This window comes from Seriola lalandi, unplaced genomic scaffold (genome assembly GCF_002814215.2).
Source record: "Seriola lalandi dorsalis isolate HSWRI2012SDOR001 ecotype SW California unplaced genomic scaffold, Sedor1 jcf7180002054930, whole genome shotgun sequence".
Taxonomy (NCBI): Eukaryota; Metazoa; Chordata; class Actinopteri; order Carangiformes; family Carangidae; genus Seriola; species Seriola lalandi.
In genome coordinates this window covers 591,622-607,361 of record NW_019525482.1, presented here as the reverse complement: position 1 = coordinate 607,361, position 15,740 = coordinate 591,622, and the positions used below count along the sequence as shown (strand labels likewise).

Genomic DNA, 15,740 nt, shown 5'->3' with positions numbered 1-15,740 from the left:
GCCCCAAAAACATCGCTCTCAGGCAGAGTTCTTTCACATGCCCAAGAGATACTCCACAAACAAGTTTGCCATCGCACATCACATTAATTAGACCACTATTTACAATAGAGAGCGCATTTGCACTTTTTCTGTGCAAGCTATAGCATTATGCTCTACCTTGATATTCCACCAGGTTGTAGGCCAAAGTTCAACTTAATTGACCTTTGAGCTCGAATATGTTGACTTCCACCATGCACATCGATTTGGACTCAGGCACTGACTATTTTACAGTACAGGAGAATGGTGGAAGAACTGCTCCTCCCACACTCTTAAGGCAGAGGTCAAAACAGAGAGATGGAGCAGGTGGCACAAGGTGGAGTGAACTGCTCTATTTTATGTGGGAGGGTGGGTCGAACTGAGTTGAGGGTGGATGAGCGATTGGGACTGTTCATCAAGTTCTACCATTAGCAATTTCCAAACCAGAGTGTCCTTTGACGGGAACTTGTTGGCCTAGAATTTAATTCAGTAATATTCAATCTCCTTCATGCATACCAGGACAGCAGGCAGAAGTTCATCAGAGGGGACCTTTTCCCATAATATAAATCCACCACTTCTGTTTTGTCATCTTGTGGGGCAGGCTTGTCAATGACCAACCAGGCTGGCGAGGAAGGTTGAGCCTCCCACAGATGGAACTATTGGGCTGTGACGACTGTGTAGGAGGGAGAATGGTATCTTTTCTGTTGTTGTCATTCTCCAAGCAGAGCTTCAATGACAGAACTATTTGGCATGCTAAACACTCATGCATACAATGCAAAGGGGTCGGAGTCCTTTTCTGCCATGGTAAATCCACAGCTGGCTGGCCATGGTTGGAAAGTGACATCCTTAGCTTTGCTGCCACCAGAGGATATGGTGATAGCCATGGAGGCTAACAAAACTCAGCTAGCCATAACATTAGCCACAAAGCACAACAATCTTTCCCTGATGTGTTAGCTTGTCAGCTAACTTAATGCAGTATCAAACAAGTAATTGTGCATTGCAACAACCACAGCCTGGGGAAGAAAGTGAGAATGTTGAGCTTGGGGCCACAAACCTTTGTAAAGGTGGGCCTGTCTGTGCAATTCAGGCGACTTCTGTGTCTGGTGACAGATATGGTGGTAGTGAAGCTTCCATGATTCGTCATGGCAGAAAGCAATGCCCATGTACCAAGCAAGGTTTGAAAGATGATGTATTTATGACACTAAGGCTAGATGACTCTGAACCATACTGTACCTCCGAGGGTTTTTCTTTTGGCCATGACTTGACTTTCTCTGAGTCTTGCTCTTTCCTCCACTCTTTTTCTTCTGTCTTCAATAGTCTTAAATTTCTGCTCATCAGGGACAAAATGGCCCCAACTATTTCCCGCAACAGTCGCAGTGATTTTCTCCAGCAGCTCTGTGATTTGAATACCACTGTCAGTATTCTTGTTATCGATGACGTGATATCTGTTTCCACATTGTTCAACCAGAGACTGTAAGGCTTCTCCCTCCCCTTCGATGTACTCCTCTATGGAGCGTGATTCCAGCCAGTCTCCACTGGTGAAAACTACTAAAGAGTGTCTCCACACTCCTTCCCCGAGAAGCTCCACGTGTGTTGTCAAGGCGTCTAAGTGTTTGGCATTGAAGGATGCATCTGCATCTATCACCACCAGGAAGACGTGGGGCCCAGGGGGGCAGAGAAACATGCTGCGCACCAGTTCCTCTTTGATTGCTTCAGGAGTGTCAAACGCAGGGAAGCCTTTCCACCAACCCGGTGTGTCCACAAGAGTTATTCCAGTTTTACCAACAGAACCCTGCCGGATCACTGAGTGTGCCGTTCTTTTCCCGTCTTCTTGCTCTTTGATTCCCAAGATGGTGTTCACCACTGAGGTTTTCCCAACGTTGCAGCTTCCCAAGAGAATCATCTTGAGTGTTGGAGGTTTCATCTCCTCTGTTATCAGACATAACAAAGCTTGATTAGTCCTGGAACTTACAGCAGGTTGTACAGGTCATACATGCCATTGAATACACTATACTACTACATTGCACAAAAAAATTAAAGGGACACTTAATCATCACAGTATAACACCAAGTCAGTTAAACTTCAGGGATATCAATCTGTCCATTTAGGAAGCACAAATGATTGTGAATGAATTTCACCTGCTTTGGTGCAAATGAAAGTGATAACAGGCGCAATGGAGAGGCAAAAGCAAGACAACCCCCAAAAATTGAATGGTTTTACATGTGGTGGCCACAGACAGTTGCTCCCTCTTGATCCTTCCTGACTGATTTTTCTCTAGTTTTGTGTTTTGCTAGTGTCCGTGTCACTACTGGTAGCATGAGGCGGTACCTGCAGCCCAGTCAGGTTGCACAGGTAGTCCAGCTCCTCCAGGATGGCACATCTATATGTGCAGTTGCAAGAAGGTTTGCTGTGTGTCCCAGCACAGTCTCAAGAGCATGAAGGAGACACCAGGAGACCGGCCGCTACACAAGGAGAGCTGGACAGGGCCGTAGATGGGCATCAACCCAGCAGCAGAACCGGTACCTGCTCCTTTGTGCGAGGAGGGGAACAGGAGGAACCCTGCCAGAGACCTACAACATGACCTCCAGCAGGCTGCTGGTGTGAATGTTTCTGACCAAAATGTAAGTGGGTCCTTGGTTCTTCCTGGTGCAGGACAACGCCCGGCCTCATGTGGCCAGAGTATATAGGCAGTTCCTGGATGACGAAGGCATTGATGCCTTAACTGGCCCTCACATTCCCCTGCCCTAAATCCAACTGAGAACCTATGGGACGTTATGCATCGGTGCATCCAACCCCACCAGGTACCGCCACTGTCCATCCAGTGCATACAGGCACGTGGGGGCTATGCACACTACTGAGCCACATTATGAGTTGCTGTGATGAAATTCACTCAAGTTGATTTTCGGTGTGATTGTGAATCCAGTCCTTAATGGGTTGATGATTTTGACCATTGTCATTTTGTTCTCAACAAGTTATACAATGTAAATCAGCAAAGATTTTCAACTTAAATAATTCATTCATCAAGATCTGATTTGTGATTGAAGTGTTCCCTTAATTTTTTTGAGCAATATATATATATATATATATATATATATATATATATATATATTTCAGAGTACCTGCTGGAATTTTCTAACTCAGACAGAACCAGCCTAGCTTGTTCCACCTGTTTCCAGTCTTTGTGCTAAGCTAACTGGCTGCTGGTTGTAGCTTTATATTTAGCAGTCTGACATGAGAGTGATATTGATCTTCTCATCTTGCTGCCAGCTTGAAAGCAAATAAACACATTATCTGAAATGTCAAACTTTCCCTTTACACCTGTAGGCAATGATACAGGAACATATAACAGGCCACAGGAAGTGTCACATTCACCTTGAATGAGTGTTGTCATTTGTTGTCTTTGTTCCTCAGCCCTCCTCCGTCTCTTTTCCGCCCTTTCAGCCACCTCTCGTTGCTTCTTTTCAATGATGGTCAAAGTCTGTTCATCTACCTCATAGTAGGAGCCATTGTTGTCACTGACAATTTCATCTATCTTCTGCAGCAGCAGTGTGACCTGAGATGAGTTGCTTTTTTCCTTGTTATTAATCACGTGGTACCTGTTCTTGCACCTTTCTATTAACCACTTGAGTGCATCTCCCTCGCTCTCTATGTGCTGCTCTATCGTCTTCCCTCCAAGGTAATCCCCACAGGTGAACAGCACCATGGTGTATCTCCACACCCCCTCCCCCAGGAGCTTCATGTGCTCCTCCACAATCCTCTTCTGTGCCACAGAGAAAGCTGAATCTATCGGGATTACAAGGAGAAAAACCTGTGGTCCAGGCGGACACCTGGACAGGTTCAGTTTAAACTGTTGCTTGTTCCACTCTGGGATGTGTGTGAGGGAGAGAGAGCTTTTCCATCCTGGAGCGTCCACCACGATGAGCTTCCTGCCCTCCACTATTTCATGTCTCACTTCAGACTGGGCTGTTCTGGTTTGGCCACACTCAAACCTTTCCCTTCTCAGTATAGTGTTGCCAGACGAACTCTTGCCAGCCCATCTCCCACCAATCAGGATGAGTCTGACCTCCGGCAGGGTGATGCTCTCTTTCTCCTCTGAAGAGCAAAGGAAAACATGTAAAGTGAATTTTCTCAACTATCTGATGTTGGTGTCTGTACTTGTTTGTAATAATTAATTAATAATTCATGCTTATAATCTTAATAGTTTTGAATCAGGGCCTGTAGTATCTAGATCGAATCACTTGTGAAAAAGGAGGTGTGCTCGATTTTGTAGCTACAGCAGTAATTTCAATATGTCAGATATATATTTAATCAACATTTTGGTACATATATAAGTATTGGATTGGATTCTGGACTCTGGTAAACTTGTGCTGGCTTTATCCCCTGGGATTTTGTTAATTATTTTTGGATTTTTTATTACTTTCATTGAGAAAATTAGTCTGATGAATAACAATAATGTGAGACAAATTCAGAACCATGAAACATGATTAGAAAGACGAAAACAAAATCTATCATCACATATTGTCAGATGATAATACAAATCTCAGAACTGAGGATGAGTTATTAGAAACTACTTATAGTATGCCTCAAACAACAGCCTAAAAACAACATTTAAAAACAGTATCAAGAACTTAACTGTGTGTAAAGGGAGGTGATTTTGATAACATGAGGAGAATGAAATTTATTCAAAGTTCTTCCTGGCATACAAGGATCTGGTTGATCTGTAGGTTACGTGTAGTCTAAATAATGTTGATTTACAGGTTTGATTAGTGTAATGTTGCACTGAACATTGCGTAGTTAGCTATTAGCTAGTGCTGCATGTATGTTGGTATATCAACCTTGCCGATAGAATACTTAAACTAGTATTGCTTGATTAACTTACCTGGATTGTTTTCCATTTTCCCCACTCTCCTCTTTTCAAAGTAAATTTATTACCAATTCAACATCCTCAAGTGCTCTGCAGAGGTTAGAGTCGATGAATGCCGTCTTAAGTCTATCCCAATAAATCTGAAAATGAGCACAGCAGTGACGCTGCACTTAAACAACAACACAAAGCTTTGAAAGCTATGCAGCCAAACTGGTTTTTAAGAGCTGTCTGAACATGAACTCTGTGCAGATCTGTGCTGAGGACAAGAGCATATCAGTAACAATGAATAACAAACGTCTGATGATCTGTTTCAAAAACCTTTGTTGTATGATCTGTATAAGCACAATATTTTGGACAGTGTATGAAAATTAGTAAGAAAAAGTCACAGTTGTGTTATTGAACAAATCCCTGAGCTGATAATAAGTACAGCAGTAGTACAAACTCTTTTGTCAACATTACAGGCCACTCCTTAAGAAAGTGCATTTTTTTATAAGACTGAACTTTGACTGGGTCTCTTCAGTAATGTTTTTGCAGAGGGCAGCAGATTTTCCTTCCTGCTCTGCTGGAAGACTCCTGTATTAATTTTAATATCTGCCCTGCCCACAGCCCTGTCACCTCTCTTTGGGAACCGACACCAAATATTCTTCTTAAACCCGCAAGACATTTTTTACAGGATTTTGGCAGAGTTATGCATAATTTGGATGGCATTGGATGATCTTGTGTTAGTACTTTGTTGCCCATACTTGTACTTATACTACTCATTATAAGAGTCCCTCAAGTGAAGCCCTCACAGATAAAGAAATGTGCTCGCTGGCACAGCCAACATTTTGAACATTATCAGAAATGAGCACATTTGTTTTTATCCCAGATTTTTCGCTCAACTTTATGAAAAGAAAGTGATGAGAATCCACTCTAATCTGGTTCTTTTTCAGCCTCCAAGGCAATAAAAAGTAGAAGAACTGTAAAGAAAATGGATCAAAACCAAAGATATACTGCATGTGGTATGTATTTATTTTACAGTAATGTGCTTCATTTAGATTACAAAACAATTGTATATTCCAAGATGACTCATGCAGTTCGTCATGCCATCATAATTATCCTGACAGATACATAATGGTTTTGAGTCTATAAAAATGGCATAATTTAAATTCAGAGCCTAAATGAGCATCCAGTGGATTGTGAACTATAAACCTGTCTTTCACTCCAACTGAGTGAAACTGAGAGTTATGTGCATGCAGAATATGCACAGAGTCTTTGTGGTTGTTTTGTGTCATTGTACTCGTTTTTTCTGTTCGTAATAATTTTGTGTCTCTTTTTACTTGTTTTGCCTGTGTGTAGTTGTGCTGTGTCTCTTTTGTCTGGTTGTTGTGTGCATCTTTGTAGTTGTTTGTGTCTCTTTCTAGTTGTTTTGCATCTCTTTATTGTTGTTTTGTGTCTCTTTGTAGTTGTTTTTGTCTCTAAAAGATATATACAAAATAATCTAGTCAAGTATAATCATAAACATCAGACAAGACAAAACAAACAAATTAATAAAAGCAGTTAAACGGAACATACAAGGCTGAATCTCAATCATAAACGAGGCAAATACTGAATAAGAACAAAAGGTAATTTTACACTGTTTTGTTTTCAGTCTTTAGTCTTGAAGCCGTAGAAAGAAGCAGATGACTTTATATTCTATTTCAAATTGTTCCCAAGAGAGGGATCTCTGTATCTAATGAAATATTGATTTTGAGAAGTGCGACATCGGCAAATTGCAATCCCTTGAAGACCTGGTAGAACAGACATGAAGGACAGAGAGTTCGATGTGAATCTAAGAATTAAACATTTCTGGAAAATGCCAGGAAGTAAATACTTAACAAAATAAATATTAACATTATGATGAGTCAATAAGTTACATTTCATAAACTGTGGGACGGATGAGTCATTAACTGATTATTTCATCAACGTCTTCTGAATCATCTTGTTACAAAAAGATAAGTTCCCATCACCCCAAGCAATTTGTAATATTTACTATATGAGTAAATTCTAATGTAATACACAATTAATTAACAGGAAGGTGGACCAGGGAACAAACTTTGTAAAAACTATATTCATTAAGTTTTGAAACATATTTTCAATGTGAATTTTACAAATATGGAATATTATAAAGCTTGCCACTTTAATATTAAAGTTTGTTCAATTGGAATATGTAAAGATTTGCATCAATTCTGTATTAACTTTTGTATTAGTGTACTAAAATCTGTGTGTGAAGCTGCAGGATTTGTACCATCAGCACACAGACAAATCTTTATAAATCTTAAGCAGGTCATTAACATAAATTTAAAAAGTGACGGGCCAAGAACAGATCCTTGTGGCACCCCTTGAAAAATGACAAACTTTTCTTATATCGTGCTCGAAGCAGCACTGCCTGATTTATCTCATGGTTTTCACATTATTCAGTTCTGTCTATATGCTTCAGATGAGAGAGATCCTTTCAATGGCAGGATACAGCTACTTATCCAACAGATTGGACATCTCCATCCAGGACAGGTCCCACTGCACTTCTGTCACATCCTGCTTGGTTGCAGGGAACGCCTGTGCTGGTACTTCCTGTTTGGAAAGTGGCCAGCAGCTACGAGTGCAAAACTTCTGGTACCTTCAAACAAATACAAAGACAAATACAGGATATTTTATGTCTACAGACATGTGAACGGTAGGAAGTGGGGAGTAAAGAAGGCTGAAGATGTATACGGTAACTAACCTGTAGTGACGAACTAGCCAAACAATAAGAGGAATGAGGAACAGAAGGACAACAGCAATTGAAAGAATGATCCATTTCCAGGAACCTGATGAACACAACAAATATTTGTTTAAAAGTGCCATCAGGTGTCAAGTTCAGTCAGTAACAAAGTTGAACCAGAAACTACGTCACTACATCATATAGTCTAATTTCTTGTTAACAGCTGCAATCAGACCATAAAACCATTCAAAGTCATTTCCAGTAATCTGATTCATATACCGAACAAGTTGAGGAGCTTCAGAGAATCTACACCAAAATCTATTTATGAACAACTTACTATTGGAACTCAATAGCTTATAAGATAATGAGAAAGGGATGTCATTTCATTAATGTAATCGCCTTATAATATGTGTCATGATCGGAACCGAAGAGACTCCTTTTTTGGATTTTTGTTTAATGTCCTGCTTTATTTTGAAGTAGCTTTTTGAAGTAACAACTTGACTGAACTTCTTCAAATTTGGCACAAACATTCACTTGGACTCAAGGATGAACTGATTATATTTTGGTGGCACAGGTCCTTCAAATATAACCATAAATCACTGTGTGAAACACTGTGTAAATGTCAGATTTAGATTTAGGATACTTTGCATCATTGGAGGGATCTTCCCCATGAATTCCAGCTCCTGATGTAAAGATGAGGAGGAGTAGAACCTGGTAACTAAAAAGTTGTCCTCAATAATGGCCAATTATGGATTTACATTTACATTTATTCATTTGGCAGAAGCTTTTATCCAAAGTGACTCACAGGTGAGGGACATCACTAAAGCTTCAGTGTAGTAGGAGAGCTTGTGTAGGTACTAAGTCCTACATCTATTCAATTAAGTGCTGATTAATTAAGGAGATCGAGTAAAAAACCTACAAAATTAATAAATGTATGTTTCAACAATAAGAAATAATTTTACCACTAGTGGAGGCTGGTGTCCCTTTGGTTTTTGTGAAGTTGCCTAAAAGACAAAATAATTGACATCTTTGACTTATCCACTATTAGACAGAGCAGAAAGATGGATATGATCTTCAGGTGAGATAAAGCCGTACAGCTGACCTCTGTCAGGTCTCACTGATAACCAGCTCTCTGGACTCGCCATCTTTCTGTCGCGGGATGCGCACTTGTAGAAGCCTTCATCTTCCTGTGTCACATTCTTAATGGTCATCTTTATTACTCTGTCTGAACTGGAAGAACTGTAAGTGTGAATTTCTGCTTTGTTTTTAAAGAAGGTTGTTGAATTGTGGTTTGCTGTCCGGTACTGACAAGACATGACAACTTCATCGCCTGTAAATACAGGGAAGGCCGGAGTCTTCAAAACGATGTTACCGTCTGTGGGACAAAGATAGACATGATTAACTCCTCACTCCCTCTTATCACACTCACTCATACACCTTAAACCTGTCTGTCTGGACCATGTTCCACTTTCTTTGCTGGTTTCTCCCTCAGTTTATCCTTCATCATCACTGTTACACAAGACTCACAGCTTACTGTGATGTTGACTGCATTGCTGCGGCCCTCAGCGTTCTCACACCAGTACAGTCCACTGTTCCTGCTGGAAGCAATGAAGGCAAACGCTTCAGACTTGTTTCCACTGACACCTCCCCCTGGTGGCGAAGAGTGGACATTGACGACTCTGGTCCCCACTGCACGGTCCGGAGAGAAATGCATCAGCTTCCAACCCGAGGAGTTAGTCTCAAGAGCAGGGCACTGCACAGTGAAACGCTCCCCTCCGAGCATCTGTCTGCTGTTGGGAGTCAGAGACAGTGAGGGAGGCAGCAGCTCTGGACGAGAGAGATTGACAAAGAGACAGAGAGAGAGTGAGATGCAGGTTTTACCCATGCATCTGATTACTGCAAAAACAGGCCATTCTGTTTGTCTAATGGTCACATGGGACCATATAAGTGATATATCCACTTATCTTGACAAAATACATCACTTACTCAGCAGCAGCACTGGAAAAGCAGAGCTGTCCGAGGCAGAGGTTACACACTGTTTATTCAGATATCAGTACTGTACAGTGCTGGTTGGCGTATTTCATTTCAAAGCATGTAATGCCCTTCTCACCTGAAACTCAACTTCATTTTTCTTCCACATTTTTTGCAATGAAATTTGATACATTCACATTCCCCTCAGGTGAATCTTAATCCCCTCAAGTTTCCATCTAACACCATCTCCAGGTCAAATTTTCAATCTCACCTGCCCACTTTGTTTAGGGCAAATTAACAAATGCATGCTAATCACAGACTGTATATAAAGACGGACATTCCCTCTGTGACGTCACCCTCAGATTTCTGAAGAGCAGTTTTGAATCTCAGAGTGAGCTGCTCCACCATTGCCATCTTGGCAGTGCCTGACTCCACTCCTACCTCCCAGCTAATCCAAAAATGGGAAAGAGGAGGGGCATGTGTGGAGCTGAGACTTCAGTTCATGCCGGTTTGTGGCAAACATACGCTCACCCACCTGTCACTCACTGAGGCCACGCCCTAAATTATTCATTACTTTAAGCCTTAATAAAATGTAAACAGGTGTCATGAAGGAGGAAATTAGCTCTAGAGACAAAATCAGTTTTTGTACCAGGCTGTAAACATGTTTATTTCTGCTGTAAAGTTGGACATTTTAACATCGGAGTCTATGGTGACTGACTCACTGTTGGAGCCAGACTCTAGTTGTTGTTAGAGGAACTGAAGGTTTTGGAATCATTTTTCAGCCCCATTGCCACATGATGCTAATAAGCTAACATGCTAAACTAAAATGGTGAGCATGGTGAACATTGTACCTGGTTAGCATCAGCATGTTGGCATTGTCACTGTGAGCATGTTAGCATTTAGCGCAGCCTCACAGCACTGCTAGCACGACTGTGGACTCTTAGTGTTATTGCTTTTTTCAGATTCAATACTTAGACAACATATGTCCTGATAATATTAACCACAGGGATCAAAGCAATCACACAAACAGCAATAAAGTCCATTGATAATGAATAGACAGTATATTCATACAGTTGTTGAACACAGCACTAAAGTCATAAAAGCCTAAAAAAACATCAAATTGATAGACGTGATTGAAAAGAACAAGATTTCTGACCATTTAAAAACTGTATTAACCATCATAGAATAGATTAACATTTTGATTTCAGTGGTTGTTATAAATTTTGAGTGACTGTGTCTCTGCATTAAAGACAGTCCTGGAGTACACAACCTTTCCACTTGCATGTGTTGTCCTGTGCATGTAGCAGAAACCTGATGCTACGCTGCAGAGGTTGCAGCAGCTGCTGCTCACCTGACACATTGAGTTCAAGCGGCCGGGCATTCACCACAAACATGGTCTTGTTCTTCCGACACTCGGCTTGGCACCAGTACCTGTCCGTGTCCTCCCTTGTTACCGCGGTGATGAAGTAGCTGTCACCAGAGACCAGGTGCCTGGGGTTCGGAGCAGTGTGTGGTTTGGACCTGTACCACCGGTAGCTCTTCACAAAAGTGCAGCGTGACGCCGCTGAGCACTGCAGCAGCACACACTCGCCGAGGTAGAGGCTCGACCCCGGAGGCCTCACAGACACACTGGCCCCCAGAGACTCTGCAGGAAAGGGAAACTCCATTATGGTCTTTCTCAGGCTTGGGTCAATTATACTGTGAGTGTGTGTTGGACAGATGCAAGCTCTCTCTTCCTGTGCTCATCGTCTCTGCCTGTACCTTCAACTGCAGCAGCTTGGAGAACAAAAGCAGCTGCACCTGAAACACAGAGAAATCGTTTTCACTAAAACACAACTCATTTCCTCATGTTCTACCACAACTGGGCAGTATGTTCAGTTTTTTTTAAAAAGCCTTAATTTACCCAGACTTCATTGGACCAAAGTCAAATACCAAACTGCTTATTGCACCAGATGAATTTAGACTCAGTCTATCTGAAGTCTGACTGTTTGTTCTATCTGGGCCACACTGAAAGTCTGTCTTTGTGAAACCGGCTCCGGATAATCAGCCATGGTCCATTGCTGAGTTTGGATTATTCAATTGATGATTAATTGATGATTAAATGATTCAATTCATCTAACACCATCACGGACCCTCACTCTAATAAGACATTGCTTTGGAGACACACACAATCACATCAGAGTGTGTCTGCCACACAGTGTGACAGAGAGGGAAGCTTCCTGTCCCTTAACGAGCCTGTTTAGACGGTTATTATCCCCATGGAAACAAGGAATGTACACACATTTTATGTATTTTCCGGTTTGACACTCACACACATGCCGTAACATAGTGCTACTGTGGTCATACGCATAACATAACTCACGGTTCCTAAGAGATGCAATAGGGTTAGGGTTTGGCAGCGCTGTCCAAATCATTTCCATTCGTGCTGTTGAGATTCTGGCTGGTGAACATCATTTTGATTTTGCCCTGTCTGGATCTCCCAGCTGCAGGCTAACAGCCCAGTAAAATATATAGCGTTGCATACCATACTACTGATAGCATCACATTATAGAAAACAGCTGGCTCTTAGTCAGCAGCGCTCTGACAGCTTCGTGCAGACGCTTCTTAAAAGTACATGGACGCTGTTTTATCATCTGTAGATAATCTTCTGAAACGAGGCCTGTCTGCGAGTGTTAGTCAGGTTTCATCTGTTATACTCACCCAGCACTGAGGAGAAGAGGATGACGTTCATTCTGTTGAGGTTTTAATGTCCAAAATTAGATGTGCTACTCCTCTGTTGTTCTTCATTTAAAAAAAGAAAAAGAGAGAAATGACTATACTGATTTTGAGACTTCCGCCAGAGGTCCAGTGTTGTTTTCCAGAGCAGGTTTTATTTAGAAGCTACAGAGGATAATAGTATCTCGTAGGAGGAGTTTCGACTGACTATCACAGCAAATTACAGACAGAGATGGTCATCTTGGTGGAGACTTTTCCTTCCTCAGTTAAGTGGTTTACAGGCGGAGCCATTAGACAGCAAAATCCAGTGATAGACAGAACGTCAGAGAGGTGACGAATTCAATCACAAAACAATCAATTCACTATCACAAGCACTGGTCACATGTGACCTCACAAACTTCCTGCCAATGCTGAAATTATTTCGGTATTTCTACTTGTTCAGGTTGTTCTCTATTCCTCTATCCTCTTTCTTTCTCCTGTACTTGCCAACGTTGATGCTTATTTTCTCTTTGGGGAGCATTTCATTTTGTTGTTGTGTAATCATATCAGCTACAATCAAATAAGGTTTGGGTGAATTAAATGAGGAGTATGAGAAACCCGTCAGTTTGTTTCTAGACACACTGGCTGCACATTCTGAAACATCTCAACAAATAAAGGATGGACTGGCATAAAATTTGGTAAACGTTCATTTTCCCCACAGGATGAACTGTGATAACTTGACCTCTGACCTCCGGACAAGAAGGTCACAGACCTGTTGTGTCACAGTGAGGGAGGAGCCAGAGATTTTGTCCAGATGTTCAGATCCAAGCACACGAATGATTTTGAGCAGAAAATCTGTTTTTTTTTTTTTTTTTATATATATATTTTTGGGGGCTTTTGTGGCTTTATTGGACAGGCTAGTAGAGAGAGACAGGAAATGGGAACGCAGAGAGAGGGGGAACGACATGCAGTAAAGGGCCGTCCGATGCGGGATTCGAACTGGGGCCGACTGCAGCGAGGACTGTGGCCTCTGCACATGGGGCGCCTGCTCAACCCACTGTGCCACTCGACGCCCCAGAGAATCTGTTTTTAGACAAAATTAATTTTCTTTGAAACATTGTTGGATGATCATCATGTGCTAAAAAACATCTGTGTTATTATTAATATGAGTACTCTGTGTAGTAATGCAGTAATAACGACTGGGTGCTCATCAGCTGGGTGGGAGATGGCCTCTAGTTGTAAACATGTTGACATTCTCACTATATACTGTGTGTTTATAAGTAGCTCCAGAGCCACTGTGGCTGGGGACTTAACAGTGTTGTCTTATTCAGGTTTTATTGAGCACGAGCTCCAGAGTCTTTGTCACGAGACAAATCTAAAGTGAGAAAATGTTAAAAACCTCAGATCAGTCAGTAACAACCCAGTTTGAGTTTTCACATCAACTTTTTAAAGCCAAACCACCGTGTTGTTTTCAGTGAATGTTTCACCGGGGTGTGTGTTGAGCCCTCACAGGTAACTACAGCTGCCTCATTATCCCTCAGTGATCCCCGCCTCCTCTTCCTCCTCTTCCTCCTCACCCCTCCCTCCACCTCTATGTCCCTCCCTCCCTCCACCTCCCGTCGCTCGCACAACCAGCCTCCCAACATCCACGGGGTTTTGTTCCAGGAAGCGCGTCGGGGAGTCGGATGCTCTGCTGGAATGCCTGGGAGAGAGACCATCCTCCCTGTCCGTTTCTGAGAGAGAGAGAGAGAGAGGGGAGAGAGGGGAGGAGGTGGAGGAGAGCGGCAGGAGGAGGTGGAGGAGGGGTGGCGATAGGAGAGAGGAACAGACATGGCTTCTAAAGAGATCACTGCCTCTGGTTTCGTCAGTGTGAACAAGGATATCACAGGTGGGTCCAGACCGCCGCTTAGCTGATTCTGCTCCGTGTCTTGTTGCGGGCTGTAACCGCGTCACCCGCCGGGGTGTGAGCGTCCAGGCTCGGGATGCTTTTCCTCCGCGCGTCTGTCGGAGGCTGCGACCGAACAGACGCATTGGGTGATTGTCATGAGCTACACCTTTCCATGTTTTGTGTGCAGCTTCCCGGGAAGGCTTTTTTCCCTCTCAGTGCATGTGAATTAGTTAATGTGCAGATGAATTATTTTCAGTGCAGGGAAATGTACCTTTTTTTTTTCAAAACTGCCTCTCGGGGAGGATCAGGTAATAAAACCCCAGCCTTAGGCCAGAGGAAAAGGGGCGTTGTGTAAATAATGGTGTGGACTCCGGGGTCTGATCGCGTTTTGTTGCTTTCACGTTTTGTGCCAACACTCCCATTTCACAGTGTGATTTCTGTTTCCTGAATACTGGAGTATTTTATCTTTGTTTTTCTAACCAGCCGGAGCGCTCTCTGATTTCACGCGTGCGTGTGTGTGTGTGTGTGTGTGTGTGTGTGTGTGTGCGCGCGCACGTGAAAGTGAAGACGGGGACTGATGAAGGCAGATGTTCGCTGTATCTTGCCAACAAAAATGCATGTGCTGGACAGGAAGCACAAATATTTATTCTCTTTATTCTCAAACAGCAACAGCTCACACATGTCAGAGTCACGGCCCAGTCTTCATTTCACTATCGTATACAAATGCACGCGCGCGCAGACACCCCCACACACACACACACACACACACACACACGGTGCACACATGCTCAGGGTAGCAGGGACTCTGCTGCTGTGTTAATTACTCCTAATGGCTCTATTAGGCGCACTGTGATGATTAATCCAGTGGAATCCCTGCCTCTTCATTCAGTCACCTGCTGGGCGCCTGCAGTCTCCTCCTGCATTGACTGACTGACAGGGGGGCCACTGTGGCCCCTGTGGCCTGCAAGCAGCACAAGGTCACCTGAATAAGACTTGAATGGAGTTACTGTCGATTCTTGTCGGCTGAGTGTTTTGTCTGTGCCTCAGTCTCTGGCTCACAGAATCCACTGATGTAGAGAGACAGAAAACTTGAATATGAACAGGGGTGGAGGAAGTTCTCAGACGGGGGCACTGAACTCCTTTATACACAGGTTGGTCGTTTAATCTGCATTAATTCATATGACAGGTCCGATCAATACGATGCAGGAAGAGTAAAACTTTTCTCTCTGAAAGTTGCACAAATTGGAAAAACTCAAGTAAAGTAAATACGATACTTGTCTGAATGTACTTAACTCCACTTGTCTGTGCAAGTTCTCATTCGTCCAGGTCATTGTTATCTCTTTCTCAAATTAAATCGAAGGCAACTGGTCTCTCTAGTCCGCACTAGTCTGACCACGAAAGTGGAGTAGGACCCACCCACAAGAGGTTAAATACCTGGGTTCAGACTAGTGCGGACTAGAGAGACCAATACATAAGAACTGATGAAGCCGCTTGGATAAGAGGCGAAACGTCTTCCACAGACAAATATAAGTCCTTAACTCCACTTGGACTTTGCCTCACAAAGACTCCTGCCCCCCCTCCCCCGAAGA

At 42.7% G+C, this 15,740-nt stretch overlaps 3 protein-coding genes across 3 annotated transcripts in view; 1 reads left to right on the top strand and 2 right to left on the bottom strand.

Moving 5' to 3' along the window:
* Positions 1-6: 6 nt before the first annotated feature.
* LOC111644348 (GTPase IMAP family member 8-like) lies at positions 7-5,018 on the bottom strand. Its single transcript, XM_023393195.2, has 3 exons — positions 4,895-5,018; positions 3,388-4,107; positions 7-1,944 (listed from the first exon to the last, which is right to left on the bottom strand). Exons 1-3 carry the CDS (start codon positions 4,908-4,910, stop codon positions 1,223-1,225), a joined length of 1,458 nt encoding a protein of 485 aa, XP_023248963.1. The 5' UTR covers positions 4,911-5,018; the 3' UTR covers positions 7-1,222.
* An 849-nt stretch (positions 5,019-5,867) lies between these two features.
* LOC147817615 (uncharacterized) lies at positions 5,868-12,474 on the bottom strand. The gene is made up of 8 exons (XM_087170150.1): positions 12,270-12,474; positions 11,331-11,369; positions 10,921-11,214; positions 9,126-9,425; positions 8,701-8,973; positions 8,561-8,602; positions 7,620-7,704; positions 5,868-7,514 (listed from the first exon to the last, which is right to left on the bottom strand). Exons 1-8 carry the CDS (start codon positions 12,298-12,300, stop codon positions 7,370-7,372), a joined length of 1,209 nt encoding a protein of 402 aa, XP_087026276.1. The 5' UTR covers positions 12,301-12,474; the 3' UTR covers positions 5,868-7,369.
* Positions 12,475-14,036: 1,562 nt separating this feature from the next.
* Positions 14,037-15,740, top strand: part of LOC111644365 (capping protein, Arp2/3 and myosin-I linker protein 3-like) — a 32,440-nt gene continuing 30,736 nt past the window's right edge. The window contains exon 1 of the mRNA XM_087170148.1: positions 14,037-14,151. Within this exon, the coding sequence (XP_087026274.1) occupies positions 14,094-14,151 (58 nt within the window). The 5' untranslated portion in view covers positions 14,037-14,093. The remainder of the gene's footprint in view (positions 14,152-15,740) is intronic.

Bases quoted from the DNA above. Each gene is read 5' to 3' on its own strand.
- LOC111644348 (XM_023393195.2), bottom strand. The intron at 1,945-3,387 runs GTGAATGTGACA...GTCTGATAACAG, and splicing joins AATGACAACACTCATTCAAG to AGGAGATGAAACCTCCAACA.
- LOC147817615 (XM_087170150.1), bottom strand. From the start codon at position 12,300: ATGAACGTCATCCTCTTCTCCTCAGTGCTGG. The intron at 9,426-10,920 runs GTGAGCAGCAGC...TCTCTCGTCCAG, and splicing joins GCTTGAACTCAATGTGTCAG to AGCTGCTGCCTCCCTCACTG. The intron at 8,603-8,700 runs GTCAGCTGTACG...TTTGTCTTTTAG, and splicing joins ATCAGTGAGACCTGACAGAG to GCAACTTCACAAAAACCAAA.